Consider the following 18,118-nt stretch of genomic DNA (forward strand, 5'->3'; position numbering starts at 1 on the left):
CTTGTTTTAAGGGTTTTGGTCCTAAATTATCTCAGTAAGATATTACAGCTTGTTGCTGAGATTTTATGACCTATATTTAGTAAATCATGCTTGAAACTAGAATATCAACTGTTGCAAAGCTGTGACATCAACACTCACAAGTATAAAACTACTTTTTTAAAGTAATCATTTCTTATTTCAAGCATGAAAAAAAAAAATCATGACTTTGACACAATTGTGTCTCATATAAAAACAGATGACAGCCAAATGGACTTTGCTGTTTTATTTTCAATGAAACAATAGAAAACAGGTACTCATATAGTAGTGCACTTGTTATTAGTGAGAATATACTTATTTTAAGGTATTTTTGGGTTCATTGAGGTTAGCTAATTTTACTTGTTTTGGAAAGTCTTGACAAGCCAAATTTTCTTGTTCTATTGGCAGATAATTTTGCTTAGTTCAAATAAAATACCCCTAATTTTTGTATTTTTTTTTTTTGTTTTTGAACACTGATTTTTTGCAGTGTGAACATCACTCACTGATGTCTACGGACGTTCTTGTTCATCCAGGTCGTTTGTTGTATTCTCAGGGCATTGAATCGATCACAACTGGACTGTTCAGTTTGTTTTGGAACACGTTTCACCTCTCTTTCTCGATCCTACATCAGATCTGACCAATCAAAGTCTATGAGCATAAGAGCATGAGAGACGAAACGCCTTCTGGGACACATTGAACAGTCAGATCGAATGCTCTGAGACTCACCAGTTTATGCATTAAGACTAGAGATGCGTGGTTTGCGGACACAACCGCGGAGTCCGCGGATAAACCGCGGGTCGGGCGGGTAAAAATAGATTTTAAATAGATGCGGGCGGTTGGCGGTTGAACCAATTCGGAAATATATATACATAGTTAAATGTTGTTACCCACATACGAAAAACGAGCAGCACTCTATGAAACAGTCAATTATTAATCAGGCACCGCATCCCAGCAACAAGTGGTGCAAGTGAGCGCTCCTTCAGTGCAGCAGGGTGCATTTTAGAGGCCAGGCGCTCTCGCATGAATCCTGGCACTGTAGATGCCATTTTATTCCTGCATAGTGCTAACAAAAAAAAAAGTAAGTAGACATACGGTTGGATATGTTAAACGAATTAGTCTACGTTACCTAGGCTATACCAAATAAGCCCATGTCTAACTTATATTGAGTTCGGTCAGCTAAATAATTTTGATGGTTACGTGTTGTTTGGGCGCACTACAATGCAAAGGAATTAAGGCAATTGCGTTGTTTATTGTGGTTTTTTTCTATTCGAGATATACTACTATGTGTGAATAATTATTTGGCCTCGCTTTCAAGTGAAGCGCATCTCCGATTGGCGACAATGTAAGGCTATTTAGCCTGCTTTGTTTGTCGTGACCGTCTATTTTCATTATAATTCAAGTTTGATGATAAAGTGCAGTCTGATGGGTTTGATTTCCGCCCTTCAGCTATTTGCCTTGGCCAATAAGTTGCAGGTAATTTGTTATTATTATTTATTTAATTTATTTTTGTTTAAATAGAGATGACATACATATGTTATTGCATAATTTAAGTTTGTGCGCGTGATTGACAGCCTAAGGCTTATGAGGCACATTTTTTATTTATTTTTTTATTTCAACTTAAAAACGTATGAGCCTATGCCTAGAACATAGGCTATGTGTTTATCTTTATTTTCCTGCCTGTCGTTGACAATGGAGATTGTCTGATATTTTGTCATGGCTGCAGATCAATCAATAATTCATCTTTGTCGCGAAATTGTTCACTGTTTCACTGTGCACCCCGCCCTCGTCCCTATTTGAGCATTATAACGTTAACAAGTTAATATTCATTGAAATAAATTCAGAACATTTTTTTTTACCTAACGAAAATATAGGCCTAGTCTTTCTAAAACATTGTTTTAACTTCTTAAAAGCCTCGTTCTGCTTTCTGCAACTGCGCACACAAAGTGTGAGGAACGCACTCCTGATCTGAGGGCATTGGCAACAATAGTCAACACTTTCTTAATGGAAATGACAATAATATTATAATAATGATAAATAATATTATCACGCATTAATATATCTTAGCCACTAATGCGTGGCCAAGAGATATTAATGTGTGGCACGCATTGAATGTCTCTGCTGCATTGGATCAGTCTCCTTTCTTTAACAGGCAAAAGCTTTCTAACCTCACTAATGCCTTGCATCGTCTATATTAGATATATAACAACGGGCAGGTGCGGGCGGGTGTGGTTTTGATAAAATGTTGGTTCGGGTAGATGGCGGGTGGTTGACGACTTTTGTGATGCGGTTGCGGATGAAATAATTGCCTATCCGCGCATCTCTAATTAAGACGCATTTATATTTGAATGGAGAAATATCAAATCCACACGAGTGCTGACTTTCTCAGAGGGACTGACTTTCTCAGAGGGAATACATCAAATTATTCGGTTCTGTTGAATCCACTTACAGCTTTGACACTGGTCCTCCTTGGGTCCCCAGCAGCGACCATTGCAGGACCGATGGCATTTCTGACCTGCAAAGAATGTTATGAAAAGACATCATTTAGCCTTTGCAACCTGACTACAAAGTAAGATCAGCAACATCTAGTTAGGTCTTACAGGAAAAACTTCACTTTTTGGGGGAATTTTGTCTCTAGTTCACAATCATTATGAGAAACAAAAAGACAAAAGGTGGGTTTTTTTTGTAATTCCAACATGTAAAAATCGTCCCATTCTTGGTAGCTAGCAATGCAGCTAATGGGAGCAATCAATTCCACCTCTAAATCAATTTAAAAACCATCAACAACCCTTCATTTATGTTCTGTAACCTGTATAATAACCAAGCTGTAGCAACATTGTTATTGTAAGAGAGAACACTGAAGAACTATTTTTCCAGCGTACTAACACATCGGCATGCTACGGTGTTAGCCGTAAAAGCTAACTACGGCAAGAGATAAGCTTGCTTCTACATGAACACTAAACACATTTGAGTTTGTAATACAGAACAATGTGATAGGACACCAATCTGTACTAAGTGAAAAACATGAACAATCATATTTCAGTATCTGCAAAGTATAATTTAATGTTTTGTGTGAACACAGCTAGCCAGACAGTGTATGCACTGTAGTTGTAATAATGACGTGCTGCGTGTGTCATGATCAATATAAAGTGTGACTCACTCCATGGACAGTTTCAGTTTATTTGGGTAAACACTCCATTTATGTCAAAATAGCATAGCTCCAAGTTCCACGTTTACAGCGGCAAAGTCACTTTCACCTCACTCTCTCGGCTAATGTCCGCTCCAAAGTCTGACTCTTTCTTCGTGCTCGCTTCTAGAAGCAGACGTTCATCCGCAGTATATTCAGCTTCAAAAAGATAAGGTTGGGAATCCTCATTTGACCAAAAATAGTCGTCTTCGTTGTCTGTTATCTATACTGCCATGATTAGAAAACATACTCGCGTTTCTTTCAGGAAGTCGGAAGTGAGTTGCTATGGAAACAGAAGTCAATGCACTGAATGACTCAGTCATGGCATTGATTAAACTAATCAAAATACGGTAAATATTGTACATATTACATATTGTTATATATTGTCAGTTACTACTATATACATATATATATATATATATATATATATATATATATATATATAAATATATACACATATATATATATATATATATATATATATATATATATATATATATATATATATATATATATATATACTTGCAGTGTGTATATTGTACATACTACATATTGTTATGAAGGTGTCTGTTACTACATTATATATATATATATATATACTTGCAGTGTGTATATTGTACATGTTACATATTGTTATGAAGGTGTCTGTTACTACATTATATATATACTTGCAGTGTGTATATTGTACATGTTACATATTGTTATGAAGGTGTCTGTAACTACATTATATATATATACTTGCAGTGTGTATATAAATCATATTACATATTATTATGAAGGTGTCTATTACTACATTATATATATATACTTGCAGTGTGAATATTGTACATGTTACATATTGTTATGAAGGTGTCTGTTACTACATTATATATATACTTGCAGTGTGTATATTGTACATGTTACATATTGTTATGAAGGTGTCTGTAACTACATTATATATATACTTGCAGTGTGTATATAAATCATATTACATATTATTATGAAGGTGTCTATTACTACATTATATATATATACTTGCAGTGTGTTTATTGTACATGTTACATATTGTTATGAAGGTGTCTGTTACTACATTATATATATATATATATATATATATAGATATATATATATATACATATATATATATATATATATATATATATATATATATATATATATATATATATATATATATATATATATATATATACTTGCAGTGTATATATTGTACATATTACATATTGTTATGAAGGTGTCTGTTACTGCATCATATATCTACTTGCAGTGAGTATATAAAACGTTGATGGAGGTTTTTGAAGTTGTTTTAGAGACTTTGAAGTCAACAACTGTGACTCCCAATTAGCCGCATCTTCCAAGCGTTTATCATCTTTAAAATCCTAAAAATAAAAAAATAAAAGACACGTGTATTTTTGTCTCTCACAATGATTGTGAACGATAGGCCCAATTCCAAAAAAAGTGCAATTTAAATGGCTTGTAAATGTTGAGCCCAGGTATGTACGCCTGCAAGCAGGATCGGTTCAAGTTTTGCTAGAAACAAATACTTGGAGCAGGACAGGAGAGATTAAAAAAAAAGTGTTCGAGTGTTAGTATATTTATTTTAACAGTGTATCCTGGAACCACAGAAATATTTTCAGAATTATGCGGGAATACGTATTTTCGGCAACAACAATGGCTTATTGTTTCTGTTTGGGTTGGTAAAAGTTGAGGTAAAAGGTTGCAATTGTCTAAGCATGACACACTGGATAGATTCTTTTCAACTCCCCCTTGGCATTAAACCCGCGTAGAGGCTGAGATGAAAGCGGCAAAGAAGAAATGCGCGTCACACCCTCAAAGCACTAGTCAGTGACATTTTGTGTGCTTGTGGAGAGCTTAATTGACTGCCTGGTAATTGAGTGTGAGGGACATGAGCCTGGTTAAGTGCAGGAGTGCTGTCCTCTGTCCATCAGCCTCTCCAGATGAGAGCTATTAGCACTGAGACTTACTCTACTCCCCAACACGAGTCTCCATTTTCCGCCCTCCTCTTCTTACTCATATGTGCACCTCTCCACTGCACACTTCATCTCTTTCATCCTCCATCCACCCTCCCTAATCCATCGTCCCGCTGTGGTTCTTGCACTTAATGCCAAACACGGTCTCACTTTGTTCTTCTACAGCCTTTCACTGCCTTTTTCCCACTCATTTTTCGGCCTGGCTCCCTGTAGCGCACTTTGACGGTGCTCGAGTGAGGTCGAATGCATTAAATCGGCGTACAAAAGACAATCTAAATGACAGTGGGCCGTAAGTTGTTGTCTCGCAGTGCCGAGTGTGGAAAACCTGCGCTGCATCGCTATTTCTATTATTGTTCTCCTTGGAGTCACTTGGCCTGTGAAGTCGAGCTTTTATTAAACGCTGAAGGTCTGCACTCCCTCAAATGACAAATTGTCAGTGACGGTCTAAAGTGTTTTCAGTTTTTAGGTGTTTGTAGCGAATTATACAAGATAGCAAAACACGGAAAGAGATTTAAATGCCAAACAGCTTGAGCAACACAGGGAAAAAACAAAACATGCAGGGGTTAGAACAAGGGGTCAGTTCAGGGATCTTATTTGAATCACTTCAGTCGGATTACCGCATTTTCCGGACCATAGGGAGCACCGGATTATAAGGCGCACGGCCGATGAGCGGGTCTCGTCAGGTCTTTTTTCATACAAAAAACCTACTCAGTGGCCTAGTGGTTAGAGCAGGGGTGCACATTACGTCGATCGCGAGCTACCGGTCGATCTCGGAGGGTGTGTCAGTCGATCACCAGCCAGGCATTAAAAAAAATAGTCCTAAAAATGAGCGATCATAAATCTTCACTATGACGTCACTTTCGTCACTTGATTGACATTCACGGCACCCGAGGGTCTTCTGAGATGACGCTGGCTGCTGCCAGCTCATTAAAATTACCGACTGGAAGGTGAGAAACACTTTATTTCAACAGACTCTGGCGCCGTACCTGTCGTCAAAACTCCAAAGACCGACTGCACAGTTGCACAGTTGCGCTAACAAAATAAGAGTCTCAGAAAGCTGGCGTGCACAAGCTAGCAAGCTACGGAGTTTGCCGACAATGTATTTCTTGTAAAGTGTATACAAAGGAGTACGGAAGCTGGACATAAAAGACGCCAAAAACCAACCACTTTCATGTGGTATTGGACAGAAAGGAGGACTTTTTTCTCCTCCATTCGAAAATGCGGACGTCATCAGCACCACTGTCTGATTCCTATCAATGCAAGTCATCAGAATCAGGTAATACACCAACTTATATTCTTGTCTTCATGAAAGAACGGAATCTATATGTGTTAAACATGCTTGTATTATCATTAAACACCTTTAACTTGTTAACAATATTAACTATATGTGTTAAACATGCTTGTATTATCTTTAAACACCTTTAACTTGTTAACAATATTAACTATATGTGTTAAACATGCTTGTATTATCTTTAAACACCTTTAAGTTGTTAACAATATTAACTATATGTGTTAAACATGCTTGTATTATCTTTAACCACCTTTAAGTTGTTAACAATATTAACTAGATGTGTTAAACATGCTTGTATTATCTTTAAACACCTTTAACTTGTTAACGATATTAACTATATGTGTTAAACATGCTTGTATTATCTTTAAACACCTTTAACTTGTTAACAATATTAACTATATGTGTTAAACATGCTTGTATTATCTTTAAACACCTTTAAGTTGTTAACAATATTAACTATATGTGTTAAACATGCTTGTATTATCTTTAACCACCTTTAAGTTGTTAACAATATTAACTAGATGTGTTAAACATGCTTGTATTATCTTTAAACACCTTTAACTTGTTAACAATATTAACTATATGTGTTAAACATGCTTGTATTATCTTTAAACACCTTTAAGTTGTTAACAATATTAACTATATGTGTTAAACATGCTTGTATTATCTTTAAACACCTTTAACTTGTTAACAATATTAACTATATGTGTTAAACATGCTTGTATTATCTTTAAACACCTTTAAGTTGTTAACAATATTAACTATATGTGTTAAACATGCTTGTATTATCTTTAAACACCTTTAACTTGTTAACAATATTAACTATATGTATTAAACATTCTTGTATTATCATTAAACACCTTTAATTTATTAACAATATTAACTATGTGTAAAACATGCTTGTATTATCTTAAACACCTTTAACTTGTTAACAATATTAACTATATGTATTAAACATACTTGTATTATCATTAAACACCTATAATTTTTTAACAATATTAACTATATGTGTTAAACATGCTTGCATTATCATTAAACACCTTTAACTTGTTAACAAAAACATATATGTCATAAATAAGTAAATATAAATTATATATATGAATGAGGTAGATCCCCACGACTTGATCAATTGAAAAGTAGCTCGCCTGCAGAAAAAGTGTGAGCACCCCTGGGTTAGAGTGTCCGCCCTGATATCGGTAGGTTGTGAGTTCAAACCCCGGTCGAGTCATACCAAAGACTATAAATGGGACCCATTATCTCCCTGCTTGGCACTCAGCATCAAGGGTTGGAATTGGGGGTTAAATCACCAGTGCTGCCCACTGCTCCCCTCACCTCCCAGGGGGAACAAGGGGATGGGTCAAATGCAGAGGACAAATTTCACCACACCTAGGGTGTGTGTGACAATCACTGGTACTTTAACTTTAATTTAAAAGGCACATTAAAGGGGTCATATTATGATTTTTTTTTAAATAGAAAAACTTCCTTATGGTCTACATAACATCTAATGGTTCTTTGGTAAAAATGTTACATAGATGATGTTTTAGAGACCATCTTCAAGTCGCTTTCTGACAGTCGCTTCAGGATGCGGCGTTTTGTGGGCGCTCTTAGGGCGCTCTTATTTACGTGGCTCACCTTCGACAGCGTCTTCTCCCCGTCATCTTTGTTGTAGCGGTGTAGTGTGCAAGGATGGGAGTGGAAGAAGTGTCAAAAGACTTTACTCCTCCTCATCCGTGGCTCACCAGTGCAACAACAACGCCGGAAATGTGTCCCGTGAAAAACCGTCTGACCGGAACTCTCTAATAACTAAAGTTCTGTGGGTGAATAATGTAAACTCACTACACTAGTAGTTTTTAGCGCTTCCATAGCGAGATATAAGTTAGAACTTTACACTACTTTATATTAGAAATGGCAACAGCGCAGGGTAAATGTCCCATAACAAGAAAATAATGAAAGTGTTTTAGTGTTACTAAAACGGCCTTCTTTCATCTCCGTAATATCGCTAAAATGTGTTACATTTTGTCCATTAGCGACGCTGAGATCATTATTAATGCATTCGTTACGTCTCGTTTCTATTACGGTAATGTATTATTTTCGGGCCTCCCTATGTCTAGCATTAAAAGATTACAGTTGGTACAAAATGCGGCTGCTAGACTTTTGATAAGAACAAGAAAGTTTGATCATATTACGCCTATACTGGCTCACCTGCACTGGCTTCCTGTGCACTTAAGATGTGACTTTAAGGTTTTACTACTTACGTATAAAATACTACACGGTCTATCTCCATCCTATCTTGCTGATTGTATTGTACCATATGTCCCGGCAAGAAATCTGCGTTCAAAGAACTCCGGCTTATTAGTGATTCCCAGAGCCCAAAAAAAGTCTGCGGGCTATAGAGCGTTTTCTATTGGGGCTCCAGTACTATGGAATGCCCTCCCGGTAACAGTTAGAGATGCTACCTCAGTAGAAGCATTTAAGTTCTATCTTAAAACTCATTTGTATACTCTAGCCTCTAAATAGACCCCCTTTTTTAGACCAGTTGATCTGCCGTTTATTTTCTTCTCTGCCCCCCTCTCCCTTGTGGAAGGGGGGGCACAGGTCATGGATGAAGTGCTGGCTGTCCAGAGTCGGGACCCGGGTTGTACCGTTCGCCTGTGCATCGGTTGGGAACATCTCTGCGCTGCTGACCCGTCTCCGCTCGGGATGGTCTCTTGCTGGCCCCACTATGGACTGGACTCTCACTATTATGTTGGATCCACTATGGACTGGACTCTCACTATTATGTTAGATCCACTATGGACTGGAGTCTTACTATTATGTTAGATCCACTATGGACTGGACTCTTACTATTATGTTAGACCCACTATGGACTGGACTCTCACTATTATGTTAGATCCACTATGGACTGGACTCTTACTATTATGTTAGATCCACTATGGACTGGAATCTTACTATTATGTTAGATCCACTATGGACTGGACTCTCACACTATTATGTTAGATCCACTATGGACTGGACTCTCACTATTATGTTAGATCCACTATGGACTGGACTCTCACTATTATGTTAGATCCACTATGGACTGGACTCTCACTATTATGTTAGATCCACTATGGACTGAACTCTCACTATTATGTTAGATCCACAATGGACTGGACTCTCACTATTATGTTAGATCCACTATGGACTAGACTCTAACTATTATGTTAGATCCACTATGGACTGGACTCTCACACTATTATGTTAGATCCACTATGGACTGGACACTCACACTATTATGTTAGATCCACTATGGACTGGACTCTCACACTATTATGTTAGGTCCACAATGGACTGGACTTTCACTATTATGTTAGATCCACTATGGACTGGACTCTCACTATTATGTTAGATCCACTATGGACTGGACTCTCACTATTATGTTAGATCCACTATAGACTGGACTCTCACACTATTATGTTAGATCCACAATGGACTGGACTCTCACTATTATGTTAGATCCACTATGGACTGGACTCTCACTATTATGTTAGATCCACTATGGACTGGACTCTCACACTATTATGTTAGGTCCACAATGGACTGGACTCTAACTATTATGTTAGATCCACTATGGACTGGACTCTCACACTATTATGTTAGATCCACTATGGACTGGACTCTCACACTATTATGTTAGATCCACAATGGACTGGACTCTCACTATTATGTTAGATCCACTATGGACTGGACTCTCACACTATTATGTTAGATCCACTATGGACTGGACTCTCACACTATTATGTTAGATCCACAATGGACTGGACTCTCACTATTATGTTAGATCCACTATGGACTGGACTCTCACTATTATGTTAGATCCACTATGGACTGGACTCTCACTATTATGTTAGATCCACTATGGACTGGACTCTAACTATTATGTTAGATCCACTATGGACTGGACTCTCACTATTATGTTAGATCCACTATGGACTGGACTCTCACTATTATGTTAGATCCACTATGGACTGGACTCTAACTATTATGTTAGATCCACTATGGACTGGACTCTCACACTATTATGTTAGATCCACTATGGACTGGACTCTCACTATTATGTTAGATCCACTATGGAATGGACTCTCACTATTATGTTAGATCCACTATGGAATGGACTCTCACTATTTTGTTAGATCCACTATGGACTGGACTCTCACACTATTATGTTAGATCCACTATAGACTGGACTCTCTCACTATTATGTTAGATCCACTATGGAATGGACTCTCACTATTATGTTAGATCCACTATGGACTGGACTTTAACTATTATGTTAGATCCACTATGGACTGGACTCTCACTATTATGTTAGATCCACTATGGACTGGACTCTCACTATTATGTTAGATCCACTATGGACTGGATTTTCACAATATTATGCTAGACCCACTCGACGTCCATTGCATCCGGTCTCCCCTCGAGGAGGGGGGTCACCCACATCTGCGGTCCTCTCCAAGGTTTCTCATAGTCATTCACATTGACATCCCACTGGGTTTTGAGTTTTTCCTTGCCATTATGTGGGCTCTGAACCGAGGATGTTGTTGTGGCTTGTGCAGCCCTTTGAGACACTTGTGTTTTAGGGCTATATAAATAAACATTGATTCATCGATTGAAAAAGAAAAAGCGTATTGAATACGTTATTGCCACGTACTACAGTGGCGGACGTGCACACATTTTCAGGACTTATGCAGATACCAAATACACATCAGCAGGTACCAGAATGTAAGAAAAGTTGATTTTGCATAATATTGTGAAACAAAACGCCAGGTAATATGTCTGCTAATAGGTGCTATTTTGCGGTCCTTATACACACACCATAGCAATACTTGTATCTCTGACTAGCCGTAATGGGCCGACAATCCACCAAGCGGTGCGGCTTCAAAGTCACACTAAAACATCTTGACAGATTTTTGAGTGCCATGTGTAATGGAACATTTAAAGTTGTTGTGTTGTTTACTGGCGTCATATTGCAGTCTCCACATATCTGGTATGTGTATCTACTGGTCACACTTATTATTACACCATGTACCAAATAAAAATTGCTTCGAGGTCAGTAAGCACAACCAGAATTATTCTGTACATTAGGTGCACCGGGTTATAAGGTGCACTGTCGATTTTTGAGAAAATGAAAGGATTTTAAGTGCGCCTTGTAGTTCGAAAAATACGGTACTTCCAGCTTGTTCTAATTTCAAAAGATGAACTGCACAGTAACAAGACTACCTATCATTTGTTGAGCATGAAGTTCTACTCACATGTTCCACTGCTGTTGCTGGGCACCACCACCGGGTACACGCCTGAGTTCTTGACAATGTCCTGCCAATGAATGGTGTCTGCGTGACACAGGAACTTGTTTTGGTCAACATATACGCCGCCACTCAGGATCTCTGTAAGCACAAACATGGCCATGAGTTGGTTAAAGTTGTACAACATACAAACCCCGTTTCCATATGAGTTGGGAAATTGTGTTAGATGTAAATATAAACGGAATACAATGATTTGCAAATCATTTTCAACCCATATTCAGTTGAATATGCTACAAAGACAACATATTTGATGTTCAAACTGATAAACTTTTTTTTTTTTTGGCAAATAATCATTAACTTTAGAATTTGATGCCAGCAACACGTGACAAAGAAGTTGGGAAAGGTGGCAATAAATACTGATAAAGTTGAGGAATGCTCATCAAACACTTATTTGGAACATCCCACAGGTGAACAGGCAAATTTGGAACAGGTGAGTGCCATGATTGGGTATAAAAGTAGATTCCATGAAATGCTCAGTCATTCACAAACAAGGATGGGGCGAGGGTCACCATTTTGTCAACAAATGTGTGAGCAAATTGTTGAACAGTTTAAGAAAAACATTTCTCAACCAGCTATTGCAAGGAATTTAGGGATTTCACCATCTACGGTCCGTAATATCATCAAAGGGTTCAGAGAATCTGGAGAAATCACTGCACGTAAGCAGCTAAGCCTGTGACCTTCGATCCCTCAGGCTGTACTGCATCAACAAGCGACATCAGTGTGTAAAGGATATCACCACATGGGCTCAGCAACACTTCAGAAACCCACTGTCAGTAACTACAGTTGGTCGCTACATCTGTAAGTGCAAGTTAAAACTCTCCTCTGCAAGGCGAAAACCGTTTATCAACAACACCCAGAAACGCCGTCGGCTTCGCTGGACCCGAGCTCATCTAAGATGGACTGATACAAAGTGTAAAAGTGTTCTGTGGTCTGACGAGTCCACATTTCAAATTGTTTTTGGAAACTGTGGACGTCGTGTCCTCCGGACCAAGAAGGAAAAGAACCATCCGGATTGTTATAGGCGCAAAGTTGAAAAGCCAGCATCTGTGATGGTATGGGGGTGTATTAGTGCCCAAGACATGGGTAACTTACACATCTGTGAAGGCGCCATTAATGCTGAAAGGTACATACAGGTTTTGGAGCAACATATGTTGCCATCCAAGCAACGTTACCATGGACGCCCCTGCTTATTTCAGCAAGACAATGCCAAGCCACGTGTTACATCAACGTGGCTTCATAGTAAAAGAGTGCGGGTACTAGACTGGGCTGCCTGTAGTCCAGACCTGTCTCCCATTGAAAATGTGTGAAGCCTAAAATAGCACAACGGAGACCCCCGGACTGTTGAACAACTTAAGCTGTACATCAAGCAAGAATGGGAAAGAATTCCACCTAAGAAGCTTAAAAAATGCGTCTCCTCAGTTCCCAAACGTTTACTGAATGTTGTTAAAAGGAAAGGCCATGTAACACAGTGGTGAACATGCCCTTTCCCAACTACTTTGGCACGTGTTGCAGCCATGAAATTCTAAGTTAAGTATTATTTGCAAAAAATAAATAAAGCTTATGAGTTTGAACATCAAATATGTTGTCTTTGTAGTGCATTCAATTGAATATGGGTTGAAAATGATTTGCAAATCATTGTATTCCGTTTATATTTACATCTAACACAATTTCCCAACTCATATGGAAACGAGGTTTGTAGAACGTAGAACGGGTTTTAGAGGCACCGACTGAAATTCCTTCCGTACTACCGGGTATCAAGTCACGTGAAATCAAACAGTGCCACATTTTGATACCTTTGTTGCATGTGACTAAACACAGACTCAAGGAAAGAATCATTCAAGCAGCACTCAGGGCGGACTCAGACAAACTCCCTTTAAACAATGCAATGCTCCACTCTTTGCATTTCGTGGCGTACCTCAGGGATCAATACCTGGACCAAAATTGTTCAATCTTTATATAAACAACATTGGTAAATAGGGATGTCCGATAATGGCTTTTTGCCGATATCTGATATTCCGATATTGTCCAACTCTGTAATTACCGATACCGATATCAACATCAACCGATATATACAGTCCTGTAATTAACACATTAGTATGCCTAATTTGGACAACCAGCTATGGTGAAGTTAAGGTACTTTTTAAAAATAATAATAAAATAAAATAAGATAAATAAATTAAAAACATTTTCTTGAATAAAAAAGAAAGTAAAACAATATAAAAACAGTTACATTGAAACTAGTAATTAATGAAAATTAGTAAAATTAACTGTTAAAGGTTAGTACTATTAGTGGACCAGCAGCACGCACAATCATGTGTGCTTACGGACTGTATCCCTTGCAGACTGTATTGATATATATTGATATATAATGTAGGAACCAGAATATTAATAACAGAAAGAAACAACCCTTTTGTGTGAATGAGTGAAGGTTTATTGGGTTGGTGCACTAATTGTAAGTGTATCTTTTATTTATAAAAAAAATAAATAAATAAAAATAAATAAATAAAAAAAATAAACGATACCGATAATAAAAAAAACGATACCGATAATTTCCGATATGACATTTTAACGCATTTATCCTCCTATATTATCGGACATCTCTATTTGTAAAGGTACAAAGGACTTAAAGTTAGTACTATTTGCAGACAACTGTGTTCTGTTCAGGAGAGAACACACAAATACAAATAATAACAGAAGAAATGAACAAAAAAAAAAGATGGTTTGACAAAAACAAACTATCGTTGAATCTCAGTAAAACTAAAATAATGCTATTTGGTAACAGTAGAACACCATTACAAATAGTGGGAAGTGAAGTAAATTATATTTATATAGCGCTTTTCTCTAGTGACTCAAAGCGCTTTACATAGTGAAAACCCAATATCTAAGTTACATTTAACATCAAATATCTTGTCTTTGTAGTGCATTCAATTGACTATGGGTTGAAAATGATTTGCAAATCATTGTATTCCGTTTATATTTACATCTAACACAATTTCCCAACTCATATGGAAACGGGGTTTGTAGTTTCAAGAAAATACGGCCATAACTTTTTGGACTGAAATATACTTTACTCATCTTCTTGGGTGAATTCAGGTATCTCTCACAAAAAGATGTACACATTATGCATTAAAAACAAATGACAATACAAACGATAAGATAAAGATAAAATGACAGAGGTTGCATCTAAAAAAGCAAAGAATAAAATGATATTTTTGAGTCATTTTGTTGACTGACTGACACACCAATGGCAATGATTGCATAACCTCCTGGCAGAGGTAACAAATTACCTCCATAACTCAGTTATGTAAAGTGTTTGGATAGCTTCCCCATAGTTGTGTCTCTCACTAGCATGTATTATAGATGAAAATGACATTTATGTATGCATGAAACTGTGACTGTGAGGAAATTTGATTCGCAATTTCTGCAACTATTTCCTGATTTTTGTTGCGCTAATTTAGTCAACAAAGTTACCTGAAGATCTTTATGTTTGTTTTTGTTTTTTAAAATATTGTACTTTACTTAAGGAGTTTTGTTTGTTAGTTGGGTGGAAGGATTAAGGTACAAAACCCAAAACCAGTGAAGTGTCATGTCTGTGTAATCATGTTTTGTTTTAGTCATGTTTTTAGTTATTGGACTCTTTAGTTTCTGGCTTTTCACTCCCTTGTCTTGTTTCAATGATTACCCATTAGTTTTCACCTGTCACGTCACGCACCTGTTTCACGTTTTGAGTCACGCACCTGTTTTCGTTAATCATGTCTGTAGTATTTAAGTTCATTGTTTTCAGTTTGTCTTTCTGACGACATCCCCACAATTATGCTCGGCACATTTCTGACACTTGATTTCATGTCCATCGTTCATGCTGCTCCTTTTAGTCCATGCCAAGTAAGTTTTGTTTATTAATGCTATAGTCTTTTGGTTTCATAGTTTGTTCTTCGCCACTGTGCGCGCTTTTCGTTTGTACTTTATTTTGATATATTAAATAAATCATGTATTTACATTCCCGTCTCGCCCGAGCCAACTTTCCGTTGCATCCCGGAAAAGCATACACCCAGGACCAAGTCATGACAGTAATCAAGTGTCAGAAATGTGCCGAGTATAATTGTGGGGATGTCGTCAGAAAGACAAACTGAAAACAATGAACTTAAATACTACAGACATGATTAACGAAAACAGGTGCGTGACTCAAAACGTGAAACAGGTGCGTGACGTGACAGGTGAAAACTAATGGGTAATCATGGAAACAAGACAAGGGAGTGAAAAGCCAGAAACTAAAGAGTCCAATAACTAAAAACATGACTAAAACAAAACATGATTACACAGACATGACATGAAGTTGGCAAATTGTGTAATTCGTAAATAAAAACAGAATACAATGATTTGCAAATCCTTGTCAACTTATATTCAATTGAATAGACTGCAAAGACAAGATATTTTATGTTCGAAATGAGAAACTTTTTTTTTTTTGCAAATAATCATCAACTTAGAATTTAATGGCAGCAACACATTGCAAAACACTTGGCACAAGGGCATTTTTACCACTGTGCTACATGGCCTTTTAACATTTGGGAACGAGGAGACACATTTTTGAAGCTTTTTAGGTGGAATTATTTCCCATTCTTGCTTGATGTACAGCTTAAGTTGTTCAACAGACCGGGGGTCTCTGTTGTGGTATTTTAGGCTTCATATTGCGCCACATATTTTCAATGGGAGACAGGTCTGGAGTACAGGCAGGCCAGTCTAGTACCCGCACTTTTTTACTATGAAGCCACGCTGTTGTAACACATGCAGTATGTAGCCTGGCATTGTCTTGCTGAAATAAGCAGGGGCGTCCATGATAACATTGCTTGGATGGCAACATATGTTGCTCCAAAACCTGTATGTACCTTTCAGCATTAATGGTGCCTTCACAGATGTGTAAGTTACCCATGCATTGGGCACTAATACACCCCCATACCATTACAAATGCTGGCTTTTCAACTTTGCGCCTATAACAATCCAGATGGTTCTTTTCCTCTTTGTTCCCGAGGACACAACGTCCACAATCTCCAAAAACAATTTGAAATGTGGACTCGTCAGACCACAGAACACTTTTACACTTTGCATCAGTCCATCTTAGATGAGCTCAGGCCCAGCGAGGCCGGCAGCGTTTCTGGGTGTTGTTGATAAATGGCTTTGGCTTTGCATAGTAGAGTTTTAACTTGCACTTACAGATATAGCGACGAACTGTAGTTACTGACAGTGGTTTTCTGAAGTGTTCCTGAGCCCATGTGGTGATATGTTTTACACACTGATGCTGTTTTTGATGCCTGAACGATCGAAGGTCACGGGCATTCAATGTGGGTTTTCAGCCTTACTGCTTACGTGCAGTGATTTCTCCAGATTCTCTGAACTTTTTGGTGATATTACGGAGCGTAGATGGTGAAATCCCTAAATTCCTTGCAATAGCTGGTTGAGAAATGTTGTTCTTAAACAAACTGCTCACGCATTTGTTCACAAAGTTGTGACCCTCGCCCCATCCTTGTTTGTTAATGACTGAGCATTTCATGGAAGCTGCTTCTATACCCAATTATGGCACCCACTTGTTCCCAATTAGCCTGTTCACCTGTGGGATGTTCCAAATAAGTGTTTGATAAGCATCCCTCAACTTTCTGAGTTTTTTTGGTCACTTGTGCCAGCTTTTTTGAAACATGTTGCAGGCATCAAATTCCAAATGAGCTAATATTTGCAAAAAATAATGTTTTCCAGTTCAAACTGGAAAACCCAAAACCAACTTCACTGGTTTTGGGTTTTGTAGATGGAAAAGTGGATGGACTGATGAGTGGTTCAATAGAAGGAACAAATATCATCAATGTGGCGAAAAGAAGAAATGCACTCTTTAGGATTTGTGAATATGGAACATTTTGTCCAAAAAACATGTATTAGGGCACTGTTGGCATCTTGCTAATATGAAATATTCTATAATTATATGTTCTACTTTGTCAAGGTGGTGTTGCCGTGTTTCTACCTTGTGATACTGTCCTCCTGAATGCTTTGAGGGGGGAACAACTCGGTTGACAATTCCTGGGTTGACAATTAGATTCAGAATCAATTCCCAATTCTACAGGATTCTCGATACAAATCGATTTTCACAATGCGTTATTTGGTATAATCATTAGAATTACACTTTTTCAAAACAGTTTACAGGTTAGGGAAGCTCCTTCTGGTTGCATGAAGATGGACTAAAAATTGTTTTTTTTAAAAATCGATTCTTATAAAGAAAAAAATTAATACAATTTTAAAAATTACGAATCAATTTTGA

At 37.6% G+C, this 18,118-nt stretch overlaps 1 protein-coding gene across 1 annotated transcript in view; it reads right to left on the reverse strand.

The window, feature by feature from the left end:
• The window catches only part of LOC133613865 (receptor tyrosine-protein kinase erbB-4-like), a 1,130,743-nt gene that overhangs the window by 414,592 nt on the left and 698,033 nt on the right, over positions 1-18,118 (reverse strand). The window contains exons 4-5 of the mRNA XM_061971723.2: positions 11,770-11,901; positions 2,462-2,527 (exon numbers count right to left, since the gene is read on the reverse strand). Of these exons, the coding sequence (XP_061827707.1) occupies positions 2,462-2,527; positions 11,770-11,901 (198 nt within the window). The remainder of the gene's footprint in view (positions 1-2,461; positions 2,528-11,769; positions 11,902-18,118) is intronic.

Source organism: Nerophis lumbriciformis, linkage group LG13, assembly GCF_033978685.3.
Source record: "Nerophis lumbriciformis linkage group LG13, RoL_Nlum_v2.1, whole genome shotgun sequence".
Lineage (NCBI taxonomy): Eukaryota > Metazoa > Chordata > Actinopteri > Syngnathiformes > Syngnathidae > Nerophis > Nerophis lumbriciformis.